At 56.1% G+C, this 20564-nt stretch overlaps 1 protein-coding gene across 4 annotated transcripts; it reads right to left on the reverse strand.

Annotated features, from left to right (window-relative positions):
- Window positions 1–4676: 4676 nt before the first annotated feature.
- On the reverse strand, window positions 4677–11378 carry NR4A2 (nuclear receptor subfamily 4 group A member 2). Of its 4 annotated transcripts, XM_051810175.1 has the most exons (8): window positions 10351–10451; window positions 9800–10209; window positions 9344–9667; window positions 8020–8149; window positions 7762–7925; window positions 6926–7128; window positions 6343–6521; window positions 4677–6252 (listed from the first exon to the last, which is right to left on the reverse strand). In XM_051810175.1, exons 2-8 carry the CDS (start codon window positions 10205–10207, stop codon window positions 5996–5998), a joined length of 1665 nt encoding a protein of 554 aa, XP_051666135.1. In that variant the 5' UTR covers window positions 10208–10209; window positions 10351–10451; the 3' UTR covers window positions 4677–5995. The 4 variants fall into 4 exon arrangements, with proteins under 4 accessions (XP_051666135.1, XP_051666133.1, XP_051666134.1 ...); XM_051810173.1 differs by lacking the exon at window positions 10351–10451 and adding an exon at window positions 11300–11378 and having other exon boundaries at window positions 9344–10209; XM_051810174.1 differs by having other exon boundaries at window positions 7837–7925; window positions 9344–10209.
- Between the last annotated feature and the right edge of the window lie 9186 nt (window positions 11379–20564).

A 20564-nucleotide genomic window follows, 5' to 3' on the forward strand; every position in this document is an offset into this window, starting at 1 on the left:
TCTGAACAGCAAACCCACCCTCTTCCAGCAGTGGCTCTGCCCCCCACGCCGTGACCTGAGCCCATCCCTGGCTCGCGGTGCCGCTCCCTCCCCAGAGACAGAACATTTCCAGAGGGGCTGGCGGCGGCCGCTCGCTCCTCCCGCAGCCGAGCCCCCCCATCCTTGGCCTTTTAAGTTTAGCTCCAGAGCTTGTCGCTTCACTTTATCTCTTCATGAAGCAGCTGGAGGGTGCCTGGGTTTGAGGTGGGTACCTGAACTGCTCTGGAGAGCAGAGCCAGCGCTGCAGGCCCTGCCCTGTCCCCGCCGAACCCACCGAGCGGCACCGGCACCACGCCAGGACCGGCACAGCAACCACCGGCACAGCAACCTCCAACTCAGCACCAGAGCAGCTCCCTCGGGCCCACACACGAGCACTGCCCTGGCACTGCAAACCCCAGCCATTTCCACAGGTTTTGCTGGGAGCACACTGAGAAGACTTTGGGCTGTTTGTTCTATACCTGCACCACGTTCCATTGTCTGCAGTTCTGACTGGGCTGCTGCAGTTCACTGTGCAATTCACTTGGAACATGAAAATGACAGAATAACTGAAATTTTGGGTTGATGTCTCTCTCTCTAGAAAACCACATTAGTCAAGAAAAATGATCTAAGTGATGTTATTTACTGTTTTTTAACACGTGCAGGCCCCTGTGCCTTCAATAAGACACCCAGCAAGCATTAAAAGCTGCTTTTGCCGGTGCTGTAAAGCAGATGCATCCAATTAAAGCCATTAATTCAACGACCAAAGCCGAAGTACTGCAATCTAGAGCATCAACCCAGCACACACAGCAACAATCAGCACCTGCCAAAATCCCACCACAGTGATCCCCACTGCCGAGGTCAGGGGGAACGGGCTCCAACCCTGCCAAGGGGTTACACAAAAGCTGAGTGTCCACACACAAAACTTGTTCAGACATCATGTCTCCTGAACAGAAACATTCCTCTGAATTAAACTCTTCCACCTCACGAAAGCAGCTCAATCATAAATGAGGGAGCTGAGGAGGAAGAGATGAACAAACACAGAACACCCGAATCGCACTTGTGGAAATCCTGTCACCCTAAGGAAGGTCCCAAATTCCCAGGTGAGATTTGGTTTCTTACAGAAAATTGTATAGATTTGGATAAAAATCAGAAACTCTGACTGGACATGAGGCCTGTTCAATGAGATGTGCTGTTCACACTCGTCCAAAACCAGGTTTCTCCTCAGTCCCTCAGCCAGGCACTGTCCCCATCGTGCAGCAAACACTGTGCTGGGAACTCGAGCACCCCCAAACCTCCTCACTGGATCAAGCAGAGCTGCCTTGCCAGCGCTGGAATGAACCAATACATTCCTGCTGCATCTCCAGGAAGCTCCAGTCGTGCACACATCCCTCACCTTCAGATCTGGCAGATCTGTATTCCAGATGTGCTGCTTTGGAACGAGAACACAAATCACCTGTTCTGTCAAAACGAGCTCTCCTGGTCATCCTTGCACTCCATGGAAATGCACTAATCCCATTAAAATGCAATAATCCCATTATTTAGCTAGGCATGTACTTTAAAATAAAATGAAATTTAAAAAAAAAAAAAAGCACAAAGCTTGAGTTCTACAGATCCACCCTCTTGCCTCCAAACCACAACACCGGTGAAGGCAACTATTTACTGCTAAAACAGGGGAGCAAAGACAGGAGGAAAACAGGAAAACAGAGAAAACACACCATATAGAAAATGTCAAATATGTCAAAACATTCATGAATACCAACATCTCCCTCTGCACCGTCCCCAGCTGCAAAGGTTACTTAGGGCTAACGTTTCAGCAAGTGCAGATTATGCAGCGCTGGGTTTACTTATACATAAAAAAAAAAAATCAGCTACAGGTGCATCTGAAGTGCCTTTTGCACGCAGCCAGTCCGGGGATTTCTCCCACTGAAGGAAAGCCAGGAGGCCAAAAACCACATAAAACATGAATTTGCCAGCTCTGACTACCCCAGACCTAAATTCCCCCTGGCTGCTCCCGGTGTTCCTGACACGTGCAATGAGGATAATCAGGGAAAGGACTAAAAGTAAGTGTTGCTGACTGCAACCCCAAACTAATAAAGCTCCTGCACAGGTCTCGTGCCTGCAGCAATTCATCTCCGGGAAAGGCGGGTTCAGAACACGGCGTGACACTTCCCTGTCCCCAAGTCACTGACGGAGAATTTTATGGGAATTATATCAGCCCAGTTTTATGGGACTGGGAGCACAACACGCCCAGGACAACGTGGCATCGTCCAGGCCCTCGGACAAACGGAGCTGAAATTAAATGTCACAAGTGGAACGCGGCAGACTGTGCGAGCAAACACCCGACCTGGATCCGCCCCAGTTCGCCTGTCGAGTTTGGAAATCTTGGCATGTTTGGGGAAATTGTGCCTCGGTGTAACCTCCTCATCCATCAGCACCAGGAGGAGAAAGGTGCCCTGCTCTGCCTCAGCAGTGAGACCCTCCCTGGCTGAGGCTTCACTGGGAACACAAGTGTGACTCAGACAGAGCAAGCAGGCTCCATTCTCACATATCAGTGCATCAGAGGAGCGAGTCTGTAGAAAACAGTGCAATTGTACAAGCAAAAAAAAGTTGGGTTCAAATCATCCCGGTGGGCTGATGACAAACCACAGAACCTGACCTCCCCAGGGAACAAACCAGGACAGGTCTGGCTGCTCCTCACACCAGCCCAGCAGAACGAGCAGTAACAAATTCCAGCAGCAGCACAGAGCTAAAATAATTAAGATAACTATTGATCTGGAATACTGCAAGCCTGGAGAAGTGAAATCTTTTAATAAATCCTCCCATTGATACCACCAGTTAAAAATTATTCCTTCAGCTCCACATTCTGCTTCGAGCTCCCAACTCCAAACATTTTTCTGAATGTCTCTATACAGTACTCAGTGTTTCTTCCCTGCTTCCTTGCTGTCCTTCCCTGAGCCTGCAGAACGGGGAAAGCAGCGGACCCAGGGAGCACAGAGCCTCCAGCAGCCCTTCCCTCTCCATCCTGCCCTTTAAACAAGCCCCCCGGGGCCCCTGGAAGCGTTCCCTCCCGTGTTCCCAGCCCGAGCCCACCTGGATGCCCGTGCCCAGGCAGGCGGGGTCCCTCCAGCCGCTGATCCACACAGGGCTCCTCTGCCCGGCCACCCTCCGAGCCACGGACAGGGCAGGAGCCCACCCGGGGGGCTGAAGAGAGGGGGAAACACGAGGGAAGAGGGCATGGCTGGGGGTAAAAGCCGAGGCAGGTGCGAAATGGCTGCCTGGGAAGGATAAATCCTCCTCTCCCCAGGTGCAGAGGGTTAAACCTGTTAGAAAAGTTACTGCAGAAGACGCTGAGGCAAGTGGTGGAAGCAGCTGATTTTGGGGGAGAATTGGGAGCAGGTGTGGGCATATTTAAAGGAAGGTCGAGTTGTTAAATCCTTTCTATAAACAGGTGTGCTTTTTTCCATTTAAAAACCCTTCTAAAGCATAGACATTTACACTTCTGTATCTACTCACACGTATTTAGGGAATATCTATATTCCATATATATTATCTAGGTTAAAGTCACAATGACTCCAGCCCCGTGTCCTTGGCAATCCCAAGCTCAAAACCCCGCTCAGCATGAATTAGGCAGCACCTAACTCTACCCCAGCCCCACTCGCTGCCCCCCGCACCCGCCTGCGGTGGGACCGACTCTTAATTCTTCTTACAACTCTTTATTTTAGGAATTTTTCGCCCGGTCGAGCCGCAAAGCCCCTTCCCCGGGCAGAGTGGCTGCTCGGGGCTGTCCGCTGCGGAGGCGCAGGGGACCGGGCTGCGGGGGGTGCGGGGGGTGCGGGGCGGCGGGGGATCGCAGCCCCCCGGGGACGGGCACCGGGGCCCTCCCCGCCCGTAACTCCGTGTCCGTGGGGGTTTTTGGGTCGGGCACCGCGGGACCCGTGGCAGAGAGCGGATTGAACCCGGCTGCGGCAGCGGAGTCCCCTCACCCTCCCACGGGCGTTACTGAAGTTCTGGCCATTCCCGGACGAACCACCGGGGTTTCGGTTCCCGCTCCCTCTCCACGCGTGGGAGCCCCGCCAGCACATCCCGGTCCCCCTCCCGGAGCCGGGACCCCGCGGGGGTCGGGGCGCGGTGTCGGTCCCGCCGGTGCGGAGAAGCCCCCCCGCCCTGCCCCGCAGTCCGCGGGACCCCCGAGGCTCCGGGGGGCAGCGAATTCCCCCGGTATCCGCACCCCGCTTTGCTCCGCGCGGCCCGTCCTGCTCCCCCGAGCCCCTCCGCAGCCGCGGGGGCAAGTTCAGGGATTAAATGCCTTAACTAAAGGTGTTTTCCTGAGGAACTAGCCCCCCGATGAAGGGATGTGCCTGAGCAAACGCCGGCGCGGGAGGAGGGAGAGAGGGATGGATGCCGCAGGATGCGGGGTCCTGATGCGGGGTCTGGATGCGGCGGGGACCGACCGCGGAAAAACCCGGGAAAGGACCAACCTCCGAGCCGCGGGTTTTCCTCCTCTTCCTCCCGCGGCGCCGGCGGCACCGAACGGGAACGGCCCCGTCCATCGGCGCTCCGGGATCGCCGCACGGGCAGAGGCTTTTGTCCCCTGGGTGCGGCGGGGGCTGCGGGGCAGCTTCGCACTTCGGCAGAAAGGAGACGAAATTCGATTCGTTTACATGTTTTATTGTTGTAAACATTAAAATTGTCTTTCTCAAAGAAAGAGTTCTCGGGAGAAAAAATAATAATAATAATAATAATAATAATAATAATAATAATTATAATCCGCGTTTCTAACTGTCTCACACCATATTAAAAAAAGGCAGCGACTTTCCCGTGTGCCGAACCGGGGTATACAAAGAAAAATACCACAGAATATGGCAATATTAAAAATATTACTCGAACATAAAATAATATATTAACCGACAATTTTTAGACATAAAAAAAAAACCCGGAACAAAACAAACCAAAAATTCAAAGTGCTCAGTAATTTCCAGGGAGTTATGTATAGTATAAGCACTCTGGAAACAGTCAAAAGCTGCTGCATGCAAGATCTGTTTAGCTTTAGACAACAAAATAATCAAGATATAAACTTCTTCTTTAATCAACATCAACAGTACATACAACACTTACAAACAAGGGGTGTCGGGCGGTGTTTACAAACACTATGTGTCCCTTTGGGGGGGGATCTCGGGGGGGTGACACTTGTTCCCACCTATTTTACAATTGAGAAAATGTTTGAAGCTTAGATAACTACCAGTCTTTATAAAAGCTACCAGACTACATAGTGTCTGAAATACTATTTATAGAATATAGACATTACTGAAATAGCAAGTGCCTATAACATTGTCACCCTGGAATCGTCATGCTTCCCTGGTATGGACAGATTGGGTTTTCTTGTCTTTATTCTCCCTTTTTTTTTTTTTAATTATTTTTTTTTTCCCCAAACACGTTTAGCTTTTATTTTTATTTTTTTTTCTAGAATTATTTTCCGTATTTCTTCATAAATAGGCACGGAATAATTTTTTAAAAAGCCAAACCGCATCCGATAAATTTACAAGCCTTCTCCAATGCCACGCCACCCACGCAACGTTTGGGCTTTGGGTATATTACAGCTTTCTTTTACAGCAGAAAACTTTAGTCTTTAGGAGGGTGACACTCGTGGGTCCCTCAACACTCGGTTTGTCACCGCGTGGGTCTGAGCTGCGCGCCCGGCGTCGCCAGATTGGGTCACCTTTCCACTCAGAAGTCCTTAACAATAAATTCATTTAGAAGCCGATAATAAAAAGTTTATACCATGGTATTTGTGTAGTCCATGAGCTGCATCCATGATGCCCCAGAGCCAAAATGCCCATCGCGTTCTGCCTGCAGGAGTTCGCAACACTGGCTGGGGTGGGAGCTGGCACCCAGGGGTGCTGCTCTGGGCCCAGACCAGCTCCCCTTCAGACAGGTGGAGCTTCTCCTCGGGTCAGCGGAAGCGCACGGGGGAAGAGTCTTAAAAAGGTAAAGTGTCCAGGAAAAGTTTGTCGATTATTGCTGGCGGTGGCACCAAATCTTCCAGTTTCAGGTAGAAAATGCGCTGCAGCCCCTGCGTGCAAAGCGTGCGGAGTTCGGGGAGCTTCCCCAAGAGTTTGGACAAATAGTTGGGGCGATTCAGGCCCCCGTTATTGAAAGTCACATGGTCTTTGAGACAATTTACAATCTTGTTCTGAAGCTCTTCCACCCTCTTGGGTTCCTTCAGCCCGTGCCTCTCTGCAAAGAGAAGGGTGCGGGACGTTACGGGTCTGACACGGAGAGAGGTGGGCGAGGGAACAGGAGCAGGCAGGAAGGGGGGACACTGACCTGTCACCATGGCCAGGGCAGCGATGCAGGAGAAGGCAGAGATGTCGATGTTCATGTTTTGCAAGTTGGAGGAAAACTCCACAATGGAATCGATCCACTCCCCAAAGCCACGGACGCACTGCAACCGGTGCAGGACCACCCCGTTGCAGAAGATTAGCTTCCCCTCCACGGGGTTGGACCTGGAAGGAAGGGGACAACCCCAAAATGAACTGATGGATGAATGAGAGAGGGGGGAAAATTAGATAGAAAGAAAAAAATGAAGGAAGAGGATGAGAGAAAAAAAGACAAAGGATTAAAAAAAAAAAAAAAGAGAGAGAATGAGCAAAAGGAAGGAAGGGAGAGAAGGAAGGGAAAGAAGGAAGGGAGAGAAGGATAAAATAAAGAGAGTGAAAGAGAAAAAAGAAAAGAAGAGGAAAGAAATTTTAAAAAAATAAGAAAGGAGAAGATGAGGAGAGAAAAGCTAAACAACTAATTACTTGAGGAGCAATAAATGAAGGATTTAAGAGGCACCTAATTACCGAGGAGTTAATAAAATGCAGATCAGTGGACCTTGAAAGGGTCTGGCTCCCTGGCCGCCCCTCACCTGTACGCCAACCGCAGCACGAACAGCTCCAGGAAGGCAGACTCGAAGAGCAGGTCCTGGTCCGTTTTGGGGAGGTCGGTGAAGCCGGGGATTTTTTCTGCCCACCCTCGGATGATCTCCATGGAGCCGGTCAGGAGATCATAGAACTGCTGGATGTGCTGGGTGTCGTCACCGCTCAGCTGGTAGTCGGGGTTAGCCTGGAACTGGAAATTCATTTTAAAAAGCCCTTAATGAGGTTCTCTAAAGTCTATAACCCGTGAAATTGCTCACCCCATCCCCGGCCAGGGAGCGGGCTGGGATAACAATTAAACCTCTCTCTGACCGGTGAGGAAATTAGATGTTCCGGGGCAATTAATTCGATTAGGAACGGCGCTCCGAGGCCGCCGCTCTGCGTGCGCGGGGGGCCCGATCCCGGGGCGGTGCTGGGGCCGGCGGGGCTGAGCCGAGCCCCGGGACCGGCGGGGCTGAGCCGAGCCCCGGGACCGGCGGGGCTGAGCCGAGCCCCGGGACCGGCGGGGCTGAGCCGAGCCCCGGGACCGGCGGGGCTGAGCCGAGCCCCGGGACCGGCGGGGCTGAGCCGAGCCCTCGGTGCCGGCGGGGCTGAGCCGAGCCCCGGTGCCGGCGGGGCTGAGCCGAGCCCCGGTGCCGGCGGGGCTGAGCCGAGCCCGGCCGCCCGGCAGCGCTGCGGTGCCGGTGCGGGTGCGGTGAGCGGCGGCCCCGGCGGGGCGGGCAGAGCTCCGAGCCCCGGCTCTCCCCCCGCAGCGGCCGCGGGGCCGCCGGCCCCCCCTCCCCGGGCGGCGGCGGCGGGGTCCCTCCGCGAGCTCGGTGCCGCTTACCCGGGAATAGTCCAGGCTGGTCATAGCCGGGTTGGAGTCGACATGGGCTCTCACCAGCGCACTGATCAGACTCACCGGGGGAGAGGGGGGAGAGGGCTCCTGGGGGCTCTTCGGTTTGGACGGCAAGCGGCCCCGCCGGCCTTTTAGGCTGTCTGTGCGCACCACTGCAAGAGAGAGCGGGGTCAGCGCGGCCCGCGGGGAGCGCTCGGGGCGGGCGGGCGGACGGACGGACGGACGGACGGACGGACGGACACTCACCCTCCTTGACCATGCCGACGGCCAGGCACTTCTGGAAGCGGCAGTACTGGCAGCGGTTGCGCCGGCGCTTGTCCACCGGGCAGTTCTTGTTGGCCAGACACACGTACTTGGCGTTCTTCTGCACCGTGCGCTGCGGGACGGGGCGGGACGGGCGGGCTGAGCGGCCGGACGGGGCTGCGGGCCCCGATCCCGCTCCCGCCTTTATTTTCTTATCCCCTGTTTTCCCCTCGATTTTCTTTTCCCCTTTCCCCCTGTATTTTCTTTTCAGTTTTTGCCTTTATTTTCTCCCCTTTCCCCCCTTATTTTGTTTTCCCGGTTTTATTTTTCCCCCTTTATATTCTTTTCCCTTTTCCTTTTTATTTTCTTTTCCATTTTACCCTTTATTTTCTTTTTCCTTTTCCCTTTTATTTTCTTTTCCTTTTTTTTCTCCTTTTATCTTTATTTTCTTCCTCCTTTTCTATCTTTATTTCCCTTCCCCTTTTTTCCCTTTCTTTTTCCTTTTTTAAAATTTCCTTTTCCATTTTTCCTTTATTTCCTTTCCCCTTTATTCTTCCCTTTTTTCTTCTCACCTTGTAAAATTTATTTTCTTTTCCTTTTTTTTCCTTTATTTCCCTTTCTCCCTTAATTTCTTTTCCCTTTTTCCCCCTCCATTTCCTTTTCCCCCTTTCATTTCCTTTTCCCTTTTCTCTCTTCCCCCCACCCCTTTCTTTTCCTTTCTTTTTTTTTTTCCTGGGCATTTAACAGGAGCAAATTGACAGCGTTAACATCCGAGGTAACCTCGCAGCTCCTGGCCGTGTTTTATATGCCAAGAGGAGGGAAGGAGACGCTCGGTAAATACAAATCCGTGGGCATTCATATTATTTACATTCCTTGGAGACCTTCTCTATTTAAAATGATAAGATTATTCAATCAGGATGGTGAAATAAAGAGATCACTTAATTTTACCACAGGGAATTCTGTTCCACATGGTTAGCTCAGACGCAGTTCTCTGTCCTAACCGATTTCCATCTGCAGGCTCCTCGCCCCGCCGGGTCCCCCGCTGCCTGCTGCCCTGCCTGCACCCTGCCCGTGCCCTGCCTGCACCCTGCCCGTGCCCTGCCTGCACGCTGCCTGCCCACTGTCCTGCACCCTGCCTGCCCACTGTCCTGCACCCTGTCCCTGCTCTGCCTGCTCCCTGCCTGCCTGCTGTCCCGGTCCCTGCCTGCCCACTGTCCAGCTCCCTGCCTGCCCGCTGTCCCGCTCCCTGCCTGCCCGCTGTCCCGCTCCCTGCCTGCCCCCTGCCCACGCCCTGCCCTCGCGCCGGGTGCCCCGCGTGCCCGCGTACCTTGAAGAAGCCCTTGCAGCCCTCGCAGGTGCGCACGCCGTAGTGCTGGCAGGCCGCGTTGTCCCCGCAGACGGCGCAGAGCCCCTCGTTGGACGGGGACCCCCGCGAGGGCGGCGAGGGCACCTGGCTGTCCAGCAGCTGGGGCGCGTGGCCCAGCTGCAGCCCGGGGAAGGCCATGGACGGCTGCTTGCGGATGGGGTTGGGCACGGCGAAGGCCTGCCCGTCCACGCCGTGGTGCGGCCCGGCCGGCTCGGGGGTCATGGGCACGTGCAGGGGCCCGTCAAAGCGCATCTGGCAGCTGGACACGGGCGTGCCGGGGGGAGACTGCTTGAAGGAGAAGAGGGAGAGGCGGGACACTGGCGTTTTGCGCTGCTCGATCATGTGCGTGGTGGCCACGTAGTTGGGGTGGAAGTTGTGCAGGGAGCCGGGATCGTCCCACACGGGGCCGTGCTGCACCTGGAAGCCGGGCGTGGAGGGAGTCGGGGGCGACGAGGGCTTGTAGTAGACGGAGCCCGAGTGGGACATCATCTCCTCGGACTGGGGGGGCAGGTGGCCGTGCTGCTGGTAGCCGTGCATCTGAATGTCTTCCACCTTAATGGAGGACTGCTGTCCCGACAGGGGCATTTGGTACAAGCACGGGGGCTTCACGTCGTAGCTTGTGTTGTAGTTGTCCATAAAGGTACTGAAGCTGGGGAGAGAAGTGGTGGCAGTGATTTCAGTGTTGGTGAGGTCCATGCTAAACTTGACAAACTCCGGAGTTAGGAAATCGGAGCTGTATTCTCCCGAGGAGTGGTAGCTGTAGCTCTGGGAGGCCGGGCTGGCTCCTTGAGGCGAGGACCCATACTGAGCCTGAACACAGGGCATGGCTGCAAACGAAACAGCGTCAGGTAGACTCGGCCCGCGCCGCCCCGCACCGCCCCGCGCCGGGCACCGCGGGGGCGAGCGGAGGGTTCCCGCTGCCCCTGCCCCGCCGGGGCCGCGGAGCCGCGGGGCCGGAGCGCACCAACCTTCAGCCGAGGGAGCGGCGGTGTCGGGGCAGCCGGGGGCGGACAGCGTCGGAGCGCGGCGGGGAGCGAGGAGTCCGCGGGGTCACAGCGCGGCGGCGGCTCCAGCCTGCCCGGGCCGACGGCTGAGAGACAGGGATGGGTGGTCAGGGGTGGACACACGGACCGCCGGTCGGGGATGGACACACGGACCGCCGGTCGCGGACGGACACACGGACCGCCGGTCGCGGACGGACACACGGACCCGCCGGTCGGGGATGGACACGCGGACCGCCGGTCGGGCAGCCGGGGTGGGGCACAGACACATGGAACCGGCGAGCGGGACAGACACACGGAGCCGCCGGTCACGCACATGGGGACGGGGACAAACATACTGGTGGGAGGACAGACACAGGGACTCGCTCGTACAGCGACAAACCCAGGGACACGGGACTCGAGACAGACCCACGGCCCCGCCGGGGAGGCTGCCGGGGTCCGGGGGAGCCCCAGCTGCGGACCCGCGGGGTGCGGGAGCAGAGCCACCCCACGCCCACGAGCAGCGGGTTTGGGGTCGGTTTGGGTTCTTTTCCCTGTAAGCGGGCAGGAATCTCCTGGCGGGCGGACGGGTTGTCAGCGGCATCCGGTGCCGTGTTCGCTTCTCCATCCCACCGGGAACACGCGGTGCGTCCCCGGGGGAGCGGGTGAGGCGCGGGGTGTCCCCCGGAGGTGGCGGTGCGGGTGACAGCCGGCGCGGGTGACAGCCGGCGGGGCGGACCCGGCACACCGCGGCGGATCCGCGGGTGACAGCGCGACCCGACCCGTGTGGGGACCAGTGCGGGACCCGCCGGCGGGCGGGATGGGACGGGACCGGGCGGGCGCTCTCCCCGCGCCTCGCGCGCGGGACCCCGTTCGGGAGGGGCTGCGGGACGGGACGGGACGGGACGGACGGACGGACGGACGGACAGGCACTCACCGGGAGCGGAGCGCGGAGCGGGGCGCGCGCCGCGGTGCGGGCGGGCGGTGCGGGCGGGCGCGGCGAACAGCGCTGTGCGGCGCGGGCGGCCGGACTGTGCCCGCCCGCAATGTGCCTTTGTTTATGTGGCCGCGGCGCCGCCGACCAACGTGCGCCGCGAGCCCCCGCGCGTCACCGCGCGTCAGCGCGCGCGGCCAATCAGCGCCGCCGGGGCCCGCCCCGGACACGCCCCCCCGCGCGCCAGCGCGCCCTTTTGGTAAGTTTCCGACCGGTGACGTCACGCGGCGGGACACGCCCCGGCCACGCGCGGAGCGGGGGCGTGGCCTCATTTGCATAGAAGGCGGGGCCGCCCCTGCCCCCCCGCGCGCGTCACCGTGACGTGACGGCCCGGAATAGCGCGGGTGGGACCCAGCCTGGGCCGGGGGAAACACGGGTCTGGGGCACTGACACCCCCCCGAGCCTGGGCCGGGGGAAACACGGGTCTGGGGCACTGACACCCCCCCGAGCCTGGGCCGGGGGAAACACGGGTCTGGGGCACTGACACCCCCCCGAGCCTGGTCCGGGGGCAAACACGGGGTTTGGGGGCACTGAACCCCCCCAGCCTGGTCCGGGGGCAAACACGGGGTTTGGGGGCACTGAACCACCCAGCCTGGTCCGGGGGCAAACACGGGGTCTGGGGGCACTGAACCCCCCCCAGCGTGGTTTGGGGACAAACACGGGGTTTGGGGGCAAACCCCGAGCCCGGGGTCGGCAGTGGGGCAGCCGCGCCTTCCATTCATCGCCGCCGCTTCCTACGCGCAACCCTCTCCCTCCTCCACGGAAGCCCAAGCGGAATTTGGGCGGATTTTAGTCTATTTTATTTTGTTTATTGTGTTATTTTTCTATTTTAATTAATTATAATTTATTTTTGTTCTTTTTTGTGCTTTTAAAATTTTTATTTTCATCCTATTTATTGTATTATTTTTCCTATGACTTCATTATTTTTATTTTAATTTATATTTATCTAATTTTAATTTTTTTATTTTATTTATTTCAATTTTATTTATTTCCATTTATTTCATCGCATACTTTAATTTATATTACTTTATTTTATTTTTAAAATTTTTTATTCTATTTCACCATAAGTTTTATTTCATTTTATTAAATGCATTTACTTATTTTTATTGTATCTCATTTATTAAATCTTCCTAATTTATTTTTATTTAATTTTTTTTCTATTATTTATTTACCTTTTTATTTAAATTCCAGTTATTTGTTTATTGATTTTTCTTATTTTACTTTGCTCTATTTTATTTTACCTCTGCCCCAGCAACACCTGCACAGCCCCCCCCCAGTTTCCATCATTCCCAGCCCAAGCCTGGCTGGGGGAGTTTTGGGAGAAGTCACAAAGCAGGGCTGGGGTGGGACAATTAAAGGCGCTGCATTTATTTAAAAATATTTACTAAAAACCGATCAGGAATCTCAGTTTCTGGGTCCATCCAGTGATGGTGCACAGGGACAAAGAGCTTTTGGAGGGAGATGCTTGGTGGGGTCTGGCAGGTGGCTCCAACACCAACCCTGGACCTTCCCATGGGACCCTCTGCTGCCTCCAACCTGGAAAAAAGGGACACAGTCACGTGAGTGGGTGTCCCTTCCCAACACAGACGGGGTGGCCACGGGCCTTCACAGCCTGGGAACGGCCCAGCAGCTCCAGGTGCCCTTCCTCAGGAGTGCAGTAGACCCCATGTCCTAAAGGCTGTGAAAGGTACCAAACATCCAACCGGGAATAAAGCCCAGCGCGGCACAACCTCACCCTAAAATCCAGCGTGTTCCCCCCAAAGTCTGCACCTTGCAGAAACCCCCCGGAACGCTGAAATACCGATGGTTTGTGTGAAACCCAAACATTCCCTTCCCAACTTGCTCCTCTCGCTGGAGAAACTCAAACACCCGAGACGAACTGCCCCCACCCTGAGAGACCATCTCCACAGCCGGGTGATGTTCTCCTGCTCCCACAGAGCTGCTCCCGGGATTTATCCGGCGGGATGATGAGGTGAAGACCAGCACAGAAACGGCCCAGCGCTGTGAGGAGCCACTGAGGATTATTTAGAACAGTGTTTCCACAGCTCCAGGTGCTGCTTCTCCATGGGATTCACCCAGCGGGTGCTGGAGGAGCTCAGCCAACTTCCCCGTGTGTCCCCTTGGCTGCGGCGTCACCATCAGTGTCACTCCTATCCCAACAGCTTGTCCAGGCTGTAGTTCAACACCACAGAAGCAACTCACAGCCCAGGCCCTTATAGGGCTAAGTGATACATCTAATTATCATATCCTTAGAATAGATGTAATATAAATTTCATTACTCACTTAAAAGTTCTAAAGTTAACAGCATAAACTTGAAGTTGAGTAATTAAGTAATCCTTATATAGACACTTATTAAAGTATTTATACATATTATCTTAAATCTACATCTATCATTTTGCCAATTAAAATTAGGACTTTAATTGCAATTAAGTAATTTAATTGCCAATTGAACAGCAAAATTGCTAAGTGACTAATTTTAATGCCTATTTTAATTACCAATCATGACTGGGGAGGGAGCTAATCAAGCAGTATCAGAGTAATGATGTGAAAAAAAGCGGAGAACAAACATTCCAGACTCCATGCTTTTAAAAAGAACTCCAAATTAAATAACTGCAAACACAATTCCAGACATGTGGGGAAATGCTGGATTTGGGTATTCGAACACAGGAGCACAAAGAGCACCTTTAATTACAGAGAACTGTCGCTCTTGCCCCCAAGTGCTGATGATGGAGTGTCCCGTGTCCACTGGCTCTGCTTTGGTCCCCCTGGAAGTGGGGTGGGAGCTGGGCACAGCCCCTCACTCACAGGATGATCTCCTGTAGGAAAGCAACACCCAAGGCCACAAAGTTGGGGAATTTAAGACAGTCCAAACACAGGGAAACGGGGCACACGGACAGGCCAGAGCGAACCACAAGCACTTCTGGCCCTGGATGGCCTCTACGGGGGGCCTGTTCCCAAGTACACTCCCAAAAGTGCAAGTCCATCTTCCTGGCAGGCTCCCATCACCACGAGCGAGGTTTCCCAGCCCACAGCTCCCACAGGATCAGGCCCTGCCACTGACCCCACAGGCCCTGCTCTGGAACCCACCCATGACGTGCAGGACTGCATCAGGCGTTGCCATTCCCAATAAAAACCCCAAACTCCACATCAGTCCAGGCTGTGAGCGCAGCAAACTCCCGAGGAAAGTCAGTTTGTTTAGGATTAAGAAGCACGTGGATGGGTGGTTGCTGTGGTTGCACCTCTGTTAGTAGGAACACTGTAATGGGGTCACCATGGGGAAGTTTTCGTTGTTGCAGCCCCGAGGGCACCATCAGCACTGAGGGTACACCATCAGCATCACCAGCTCCCTCAAACACCCACCTCCAGTGTGGTGTGTCCGGCTGCCCTGGGCATCGGGGCATTGCAGGAACTTGCAGGTACAGAGCACTGGTTTTGCTTGTGGGCAGCCCCAGCTCCTGGGTCAGACGAGATCCCATGGTGGTGGCACAGGTCACTCCTTCCCCCCTCCCAGCCCAGCAGGCCGTGTTTGAGGGGTACATACAAAAGGGGTCCTGCAGCAGCAGTGCACTCTCTGCACCTGGCCCTTCCCTTCGTGGGCACACTTTCACTACTTTCACTACTCACATCCCCTGTCTGACTTGCCAAGTGTTTCAGGATGGAGTTTTGGGAGGGGAGAGCTTTGTTTCCTCTTCAATAGAGCAAAAGTTTCAGACTTACAATGAGGTACCAGAAGACATGATGTACCAGTGGCTGACGCTCTTTGCATCAGGAATCCCCTCTGCTTGTCAGGGCCTGCTCCCCTGCCCGGAGCCAAGTGCAGGAAAGAGGCAGTGCCAGGCCCCTGGAACAGTCACAATCCATCCCCACTTCATGGACACATTTACATTGATGTCATCTCCAAGAGATCCAAGAGGAGTGGTATCACCCCTGTGAGTGCCTTCCAGGGGGCAAGAGGGCTAAAGCGTATTTTTATCCAATTTCGTGTGAGGTACAAAGTCCCCAAGCAGAGAACAAGGCCGGCTGCTCATCAAGCTTGAGCCTTGTGCTGGTATCTGCCCACTGTGGCAGGGCCTGGCCCCAGCACCACCAGACAGCAGCTGAAGATCAGCATCTTCAGAGCCACAGCACCAGCTCCAGACACACCATCAGGCCCAGCCCTGGAGCACTCAGAGCACAAGCCAGAGTGCACACACACATGTGCCATGAGATGTGTCAGGACTCTCCCCAGCAAGCCAGCAGCCGTGACAGACACTGCGAGGGTGGATGTCACCAGGAAGTTGGATGTCATAAGTTGGATGTCGCATGAAGTTGGAGCCCCAGTGGGGAGTCAGAGCCATCCAGGCACAGGGGTCTGTCTCACTGCCAGCCTCGGGTAGGAACGGACCATCTCACAAACACTCCATTTTCCACCTTAGATTTCCCTAAAACTTCCAATGGAGTATCATTCTCCCTTCTTTCCTGCTCTCTGTCGTGTAGGTGGTATCAGACGATCTGAGGTACTGATTGCAGTGATGTTTATTCCTGCTCAGATTCCCATCAGCACGTGTCTGTTCCCTGGGAGCCCACGAAGCCGTGATGTCCCCACAGCAGTGCTCAGGCCACACGTCAGCTCCTGCCTGCTCTGACAACCACCAGGACCCGAACGCAGGGCTGTTGATGGTGTTGGATGTCTGGCTCGGTTGGCCACATTCTTCGTCCCTCATCGTCGGGCTCCCTTCACGGCCGATGCCGCGGCCGGGGATTGGGGCCGCGCGGAGCCCTCCCTGCTCCCGCCGGAGCCGGTGCGTGTTCCCGGGACGGCTGTGATTGATGTCCCCGAGGTGAAAGGCTAAACGGGCCATATGGCGCTCGCCGCAGCCCATCTGCTCCCTGCCCAGCCGCGCCGCAGCTGCCGCCAGCAACATCTGCCCGCCCGCATCCAGCTGTGCGGGCACCGCTGGCGGAGCCGCGCGCCGCCCCCAGCCCGGCCCCGGGACCCTCCCGGCGCTGCCCGGCGGGATCTCCATCCCCATCTCCATCCCCATCCCCATCCCCATCCCCATCCCGCTCCGCGCCGCCCGCCCGCCGCTACCTGGCTCCGCTACCTGGCTCCGCTACCTGGCTCCGCTGCCCGGCTCCTTTCCCCGGGCGGAGCGGGGCGTTCGGAGCCGGGCGCGCAGCCCGGGCCGGGGGCCGGGGGCCGCCGCGCCCCCTCGCAGCTGCCTCTGCCCGCGTCAGCGCCCGTCACGGCCCGTCACGGCGGCGGTGACGGCAGCGCCGGGGGGGCTCCCGGCGGGCGGGGGCGGCCGGACCGTCCCCCTCCCCTCCCCGGACTGTCCCGCTCCCCCCCGGACCGTCCCGCTCCCCCCCGACTGTCCCGCTCCCGCCCGGACTGTCCTGCTCTCCTCCCGGACTGTCCCACTCCCACTCTGGACTGTCCCGCTCCCCCTGGGCTGTCCCGTTGTGCCCCTCGAGTTCCCCTGTGCTCCCTCCGTATTTACCCTGCTGCCGCCCCCGGGATCCCCCATTTCCCCTTCGGGCTCCCCCGTTTCCCCTTCGGGCTCCCCCTTCCCTGTCCGGGCTCCCCCGTTCCCCACCCCGGACTCCTCCGTGCTCCCCCCGCCGCCGCTCAGCGCTCCCGCACGGCCGGGGACTGGGAAGCGTTTTATGTGTTTGGGTTGTTTTTTTCTTTTAATTGTTTTCTTTTTCTTTGGTTTGGCTTTTCCCACCCCCCGCAGTTCCACTACCACACAGGATGTTTTCATCAGGGAGGCTTCGCACTGGGAATGTCTCAGCCCCTGCTCCGGCTCTGGCTCTGGGGGGGGCTCAGCCTGGAGAAAAGGAGGCTCAGGGGGGACCTTCTGGCTCTGCAACCCCCTGACAGGAGGGGGGAGCCGGGGGGGGTCGGGCTCTGCTCCCAGGGAACAAGGGACAGGAGGAGAGGGAACGGCCTCAGGCTGTGCCAGGGGAGGCTCAGGTGGGATATTCAGGAAAATTCCTTCTTGGAAAGGGCTGTCCAGCCCTGGCACAGCTGCCCAGGGCAGTGATGGAGTCCCCATCCCTGGAGGGATTTAAAATCCCTGTGGATGTGGCATTCGGGGACATGGATCAGGGGTGGCCTTGGCAGTGCTGGGGGAATGGTTGGACTTGATGGTCTCAGTGGGCTTTTCCAACCCAAACAACTCTGTGATTCCATGATTTTAGGAACAAACACATCCTCTGGGAGCAGCTCCTCCTCTGTGATGAGGAGCAAGCACATCATCGGGGTTTGATGTCAGTCGCGCGTCCTCTGGATGCAACTGATCCCAGAAAACAGCCTATTTTAAGTGCCTTGTGAAGTTTTCTTACATAAAACACATCTCCAGACTCGCCCCCCACGCACACGCGCTCGAGCGCAGGCGTTGGTTGGGGTTTTAACTTGGCAGCATTTTCCTAAAAGGTTTGGAAATGCCAAAAGTAGTAACTACGCTGCAGAGACTGCTACAGCCTCTCAGCTGCCATTCGGCTCTGAATTCCCGCTCTCTGACAAGGATGCCAGCCAGGCTGGGATCATGGAAAAACAACCCCAAGACTGTCCCAGGAATGGCACAGGCGCCTTTGCTGGGAATGGGGTTGGGAAGGGATTGGGAAGAGGCAGAAGCCGCCCACCACTGCAGGGAGAGACCCACAGAGCTGCACCCTTCCCACTTTTCCAGCAGACTACAGGGATATAATTGCACTTTTCCCCCCAGAATTCAGGTGTGCAGGCCATGGAGCTGTCCGTGGATTTCTAGTGGATGAGCTCCATCAGCCACATGGAGACACCAGGATGGGTGTCCCAGGGCCGGGTCTGGCCGTGGTGCCCGTGGAGGTGCCCAGGATCCGCATCAGCCATTGTCTGCTTGTTTGGGAATTTTTTCAGGGATTGTCTCAGCTCCAGGCTGTTCTGCCAGCTCTGGAAACCCCCAAAACTTGACACTTGAGTGATGTATTTATGCCACAAACACTCTAAAACAGCGTAATTACACGTTGTTCTCCCTGTATTTTGGGAATTAACTGACACAACGTAAAGAAATCTGATTTAATTAACTGCTTTTGTTAAGTGAAATGTATTTTCTTGTTTCAAGAGAAATCCTTTCTTGTTTTGGGAGGGATTTTCTCAATATATCTGGGATCCTTCCTCCTCAGAAACATATTCCCTGGAAGGCACTGCCATGTCTGAAGCAGGAAAACAAATATCCACAGAAGCTGGAAAAAGGGGCAGGTTACCAGTGCAGCCCTCTCCTGCAACTGGTTGTACTGTGAGGTGTTGGTGGCCCCCTCGCCAGACAGACAGTGCTGTTTGGAGGTCCTTGCACACACAGAGGGGCTGATGATGAGCTCCAGAAGTGTCCCTGGGTCTGCCTGGGGATGATGGTGCTCAGCGCTGGAGCCAGGAAAGATGCTCAGAACAAACACCAGTGTTTTTCCTCCAAGATCTTTTTCATGACCAGAGCCTCATAACAACAGCCTGAGGTGGCTCAGGGCTCGTGTCAGGAGCCCCATCCATGGGTGCCAAACCCTCCTGTGTGAGAGAGGGTGTTCCTGGCGCCCGCACGGCCGCTCGCTCAGAGCCTGGCAGATGTGAGACAGTGCCAGAGGAATGTCTGGTGGGAGCGAGTTACCACGAGTCTGTTCCCGTAATCCCAACCCAAAACCATTTGCTGAATCCTCTCAAACAATTTTCTGTGGGATGCACTCACTGCCAGCAGCAGGGAATGCCTGGCCTGGTGAGTCCATCCCCGCAGAGGGTGGCCCTGACCCCTCGATCGCTGCCGTGGCCGGGTTTGAAGGCGCTTGGGTTCAGGTTTAAAGGGGCTGTGGGTTCGGGTTTAAAGGGGCTGTGGGTTCGAGTTTAAAGGCGCTGTGGGTTCGGGTTTAAAGGCGCTGTGGGTTCGGGTTTAAAGGCACTGTGGGTTCGGGTTTAAAGGGGCTGTGGGTTCGAGTTTAAAGGCGCTGTGGGTTCGTGCAGGGCCGTGCAGGGAGGGGCAGCATTGCCCATGGCATCACCAGCACTGCTCTCATATGGGGGGCCCTGCCTGCCCTGCTCTGGAGCTTGAGGGGGCCCCATCCTCCCCCTTCGCTCACTTCTTAACAAAATAATTTTCCACTGAGGCTGCGAGGCTCGAGGCCTCCCCAAAGCCAGCTATTTTGAGCATTTTCCACAGCATCTCTGAACGCTGTTGTGCTCATGACTGGTGAGTGGGAGATCCGTGTGCGCAGATCCCGCCGAGCCGTGATGGAGTGTGCCAGCCCTGCCGGGCGCCAGCCTCCTCCTCCTCCTCCTCCCTCCAGCGTAGTCTGCCTTGAAATTGTGCCACCAGCACAACCCCCAGTCACAGTCACAGGCTGTCCCAGGCTGTCTCCAGGCTGGTGGGCGGCTGCCCTGCGTCACACGGGCCCTGCTGGGAGCCATGTCCCCCTCACTGGGATGTGTCCCAGCGAGGGGCTGTCCCCAGGGATGGACAGTTTCCACCTCTGTGTTCCCTCAGACAGCCCCGGGGACAGCACGGTGTGCAAAACACACGGTTGATGTCTTTGTGTGTAGAAGTTGTGTTTTAAATTCATTCTCTGAAATAAGTCCCCGGAAGTGTCCAAGGCCAGGTTGGGCCGGGCCTGGGGTAACCTGGGATAGTGGGAGGTGTCCCTGCCCATGGCAAGGGGTGGAACAAGATGAGCTTTAAGGTCCCTTCCAACCCAAACCAGCCTGTGATTCTAAGTCTGATTTACAAAGCACAGTCTCCTTTGGGCAAAAGGCTGTTGGAGCTTTTCTTCACTGCTGAAGGTCCCGATGATAATGGATGAAGTGAGCTGAACCTGTGAGACCCATTCCAACCTCGTCAAGATTCAGCAGTCAGACTCGGTGATGGCTGGGTCAGCCTCTTGGGGACCTTCCAAAGCATGGACACACTTCAGGTTCTTCCAGGCACCTGCCCCGAGGGGCAGAGAGTTGCTGGCACCTTCCTTTAGTGATGTGCTTCAGTGGTGGGCTTGGCAGTGATGGGTTAACGGTTGGACCTCATGGTCTGAGAGGGCTTTTCCAACCTAAACCCTCAGTGACAGCCACCAGGAACTGAGTTATCAGCATTGTGTGTTTGTCCAGCCACTCGTATGACAATGTTATCTCCTGGCTCATACCTACTGCAGGCTTCAGAAAAAAGGGGTAAATTGAAGAGAAAACAGCTCCTGATAGTCCTGAATTTGCAAAACT

Source organism: Manacus candei, unplaced genomic scaffold, assembly GCF_025592945.1.
Source record: "Manacus candei isolate 608988 ecotype Guabito, Panama unplaced genomic scaffold, ASM2559294v1 h1tg000077l, whole genome shotgun sequence".
Lineage (NCBI taxonomy): Eukaryota > Metazoa > Chordata > Aves > Passeriformes > Pipridae > Manacus > Manacus candei.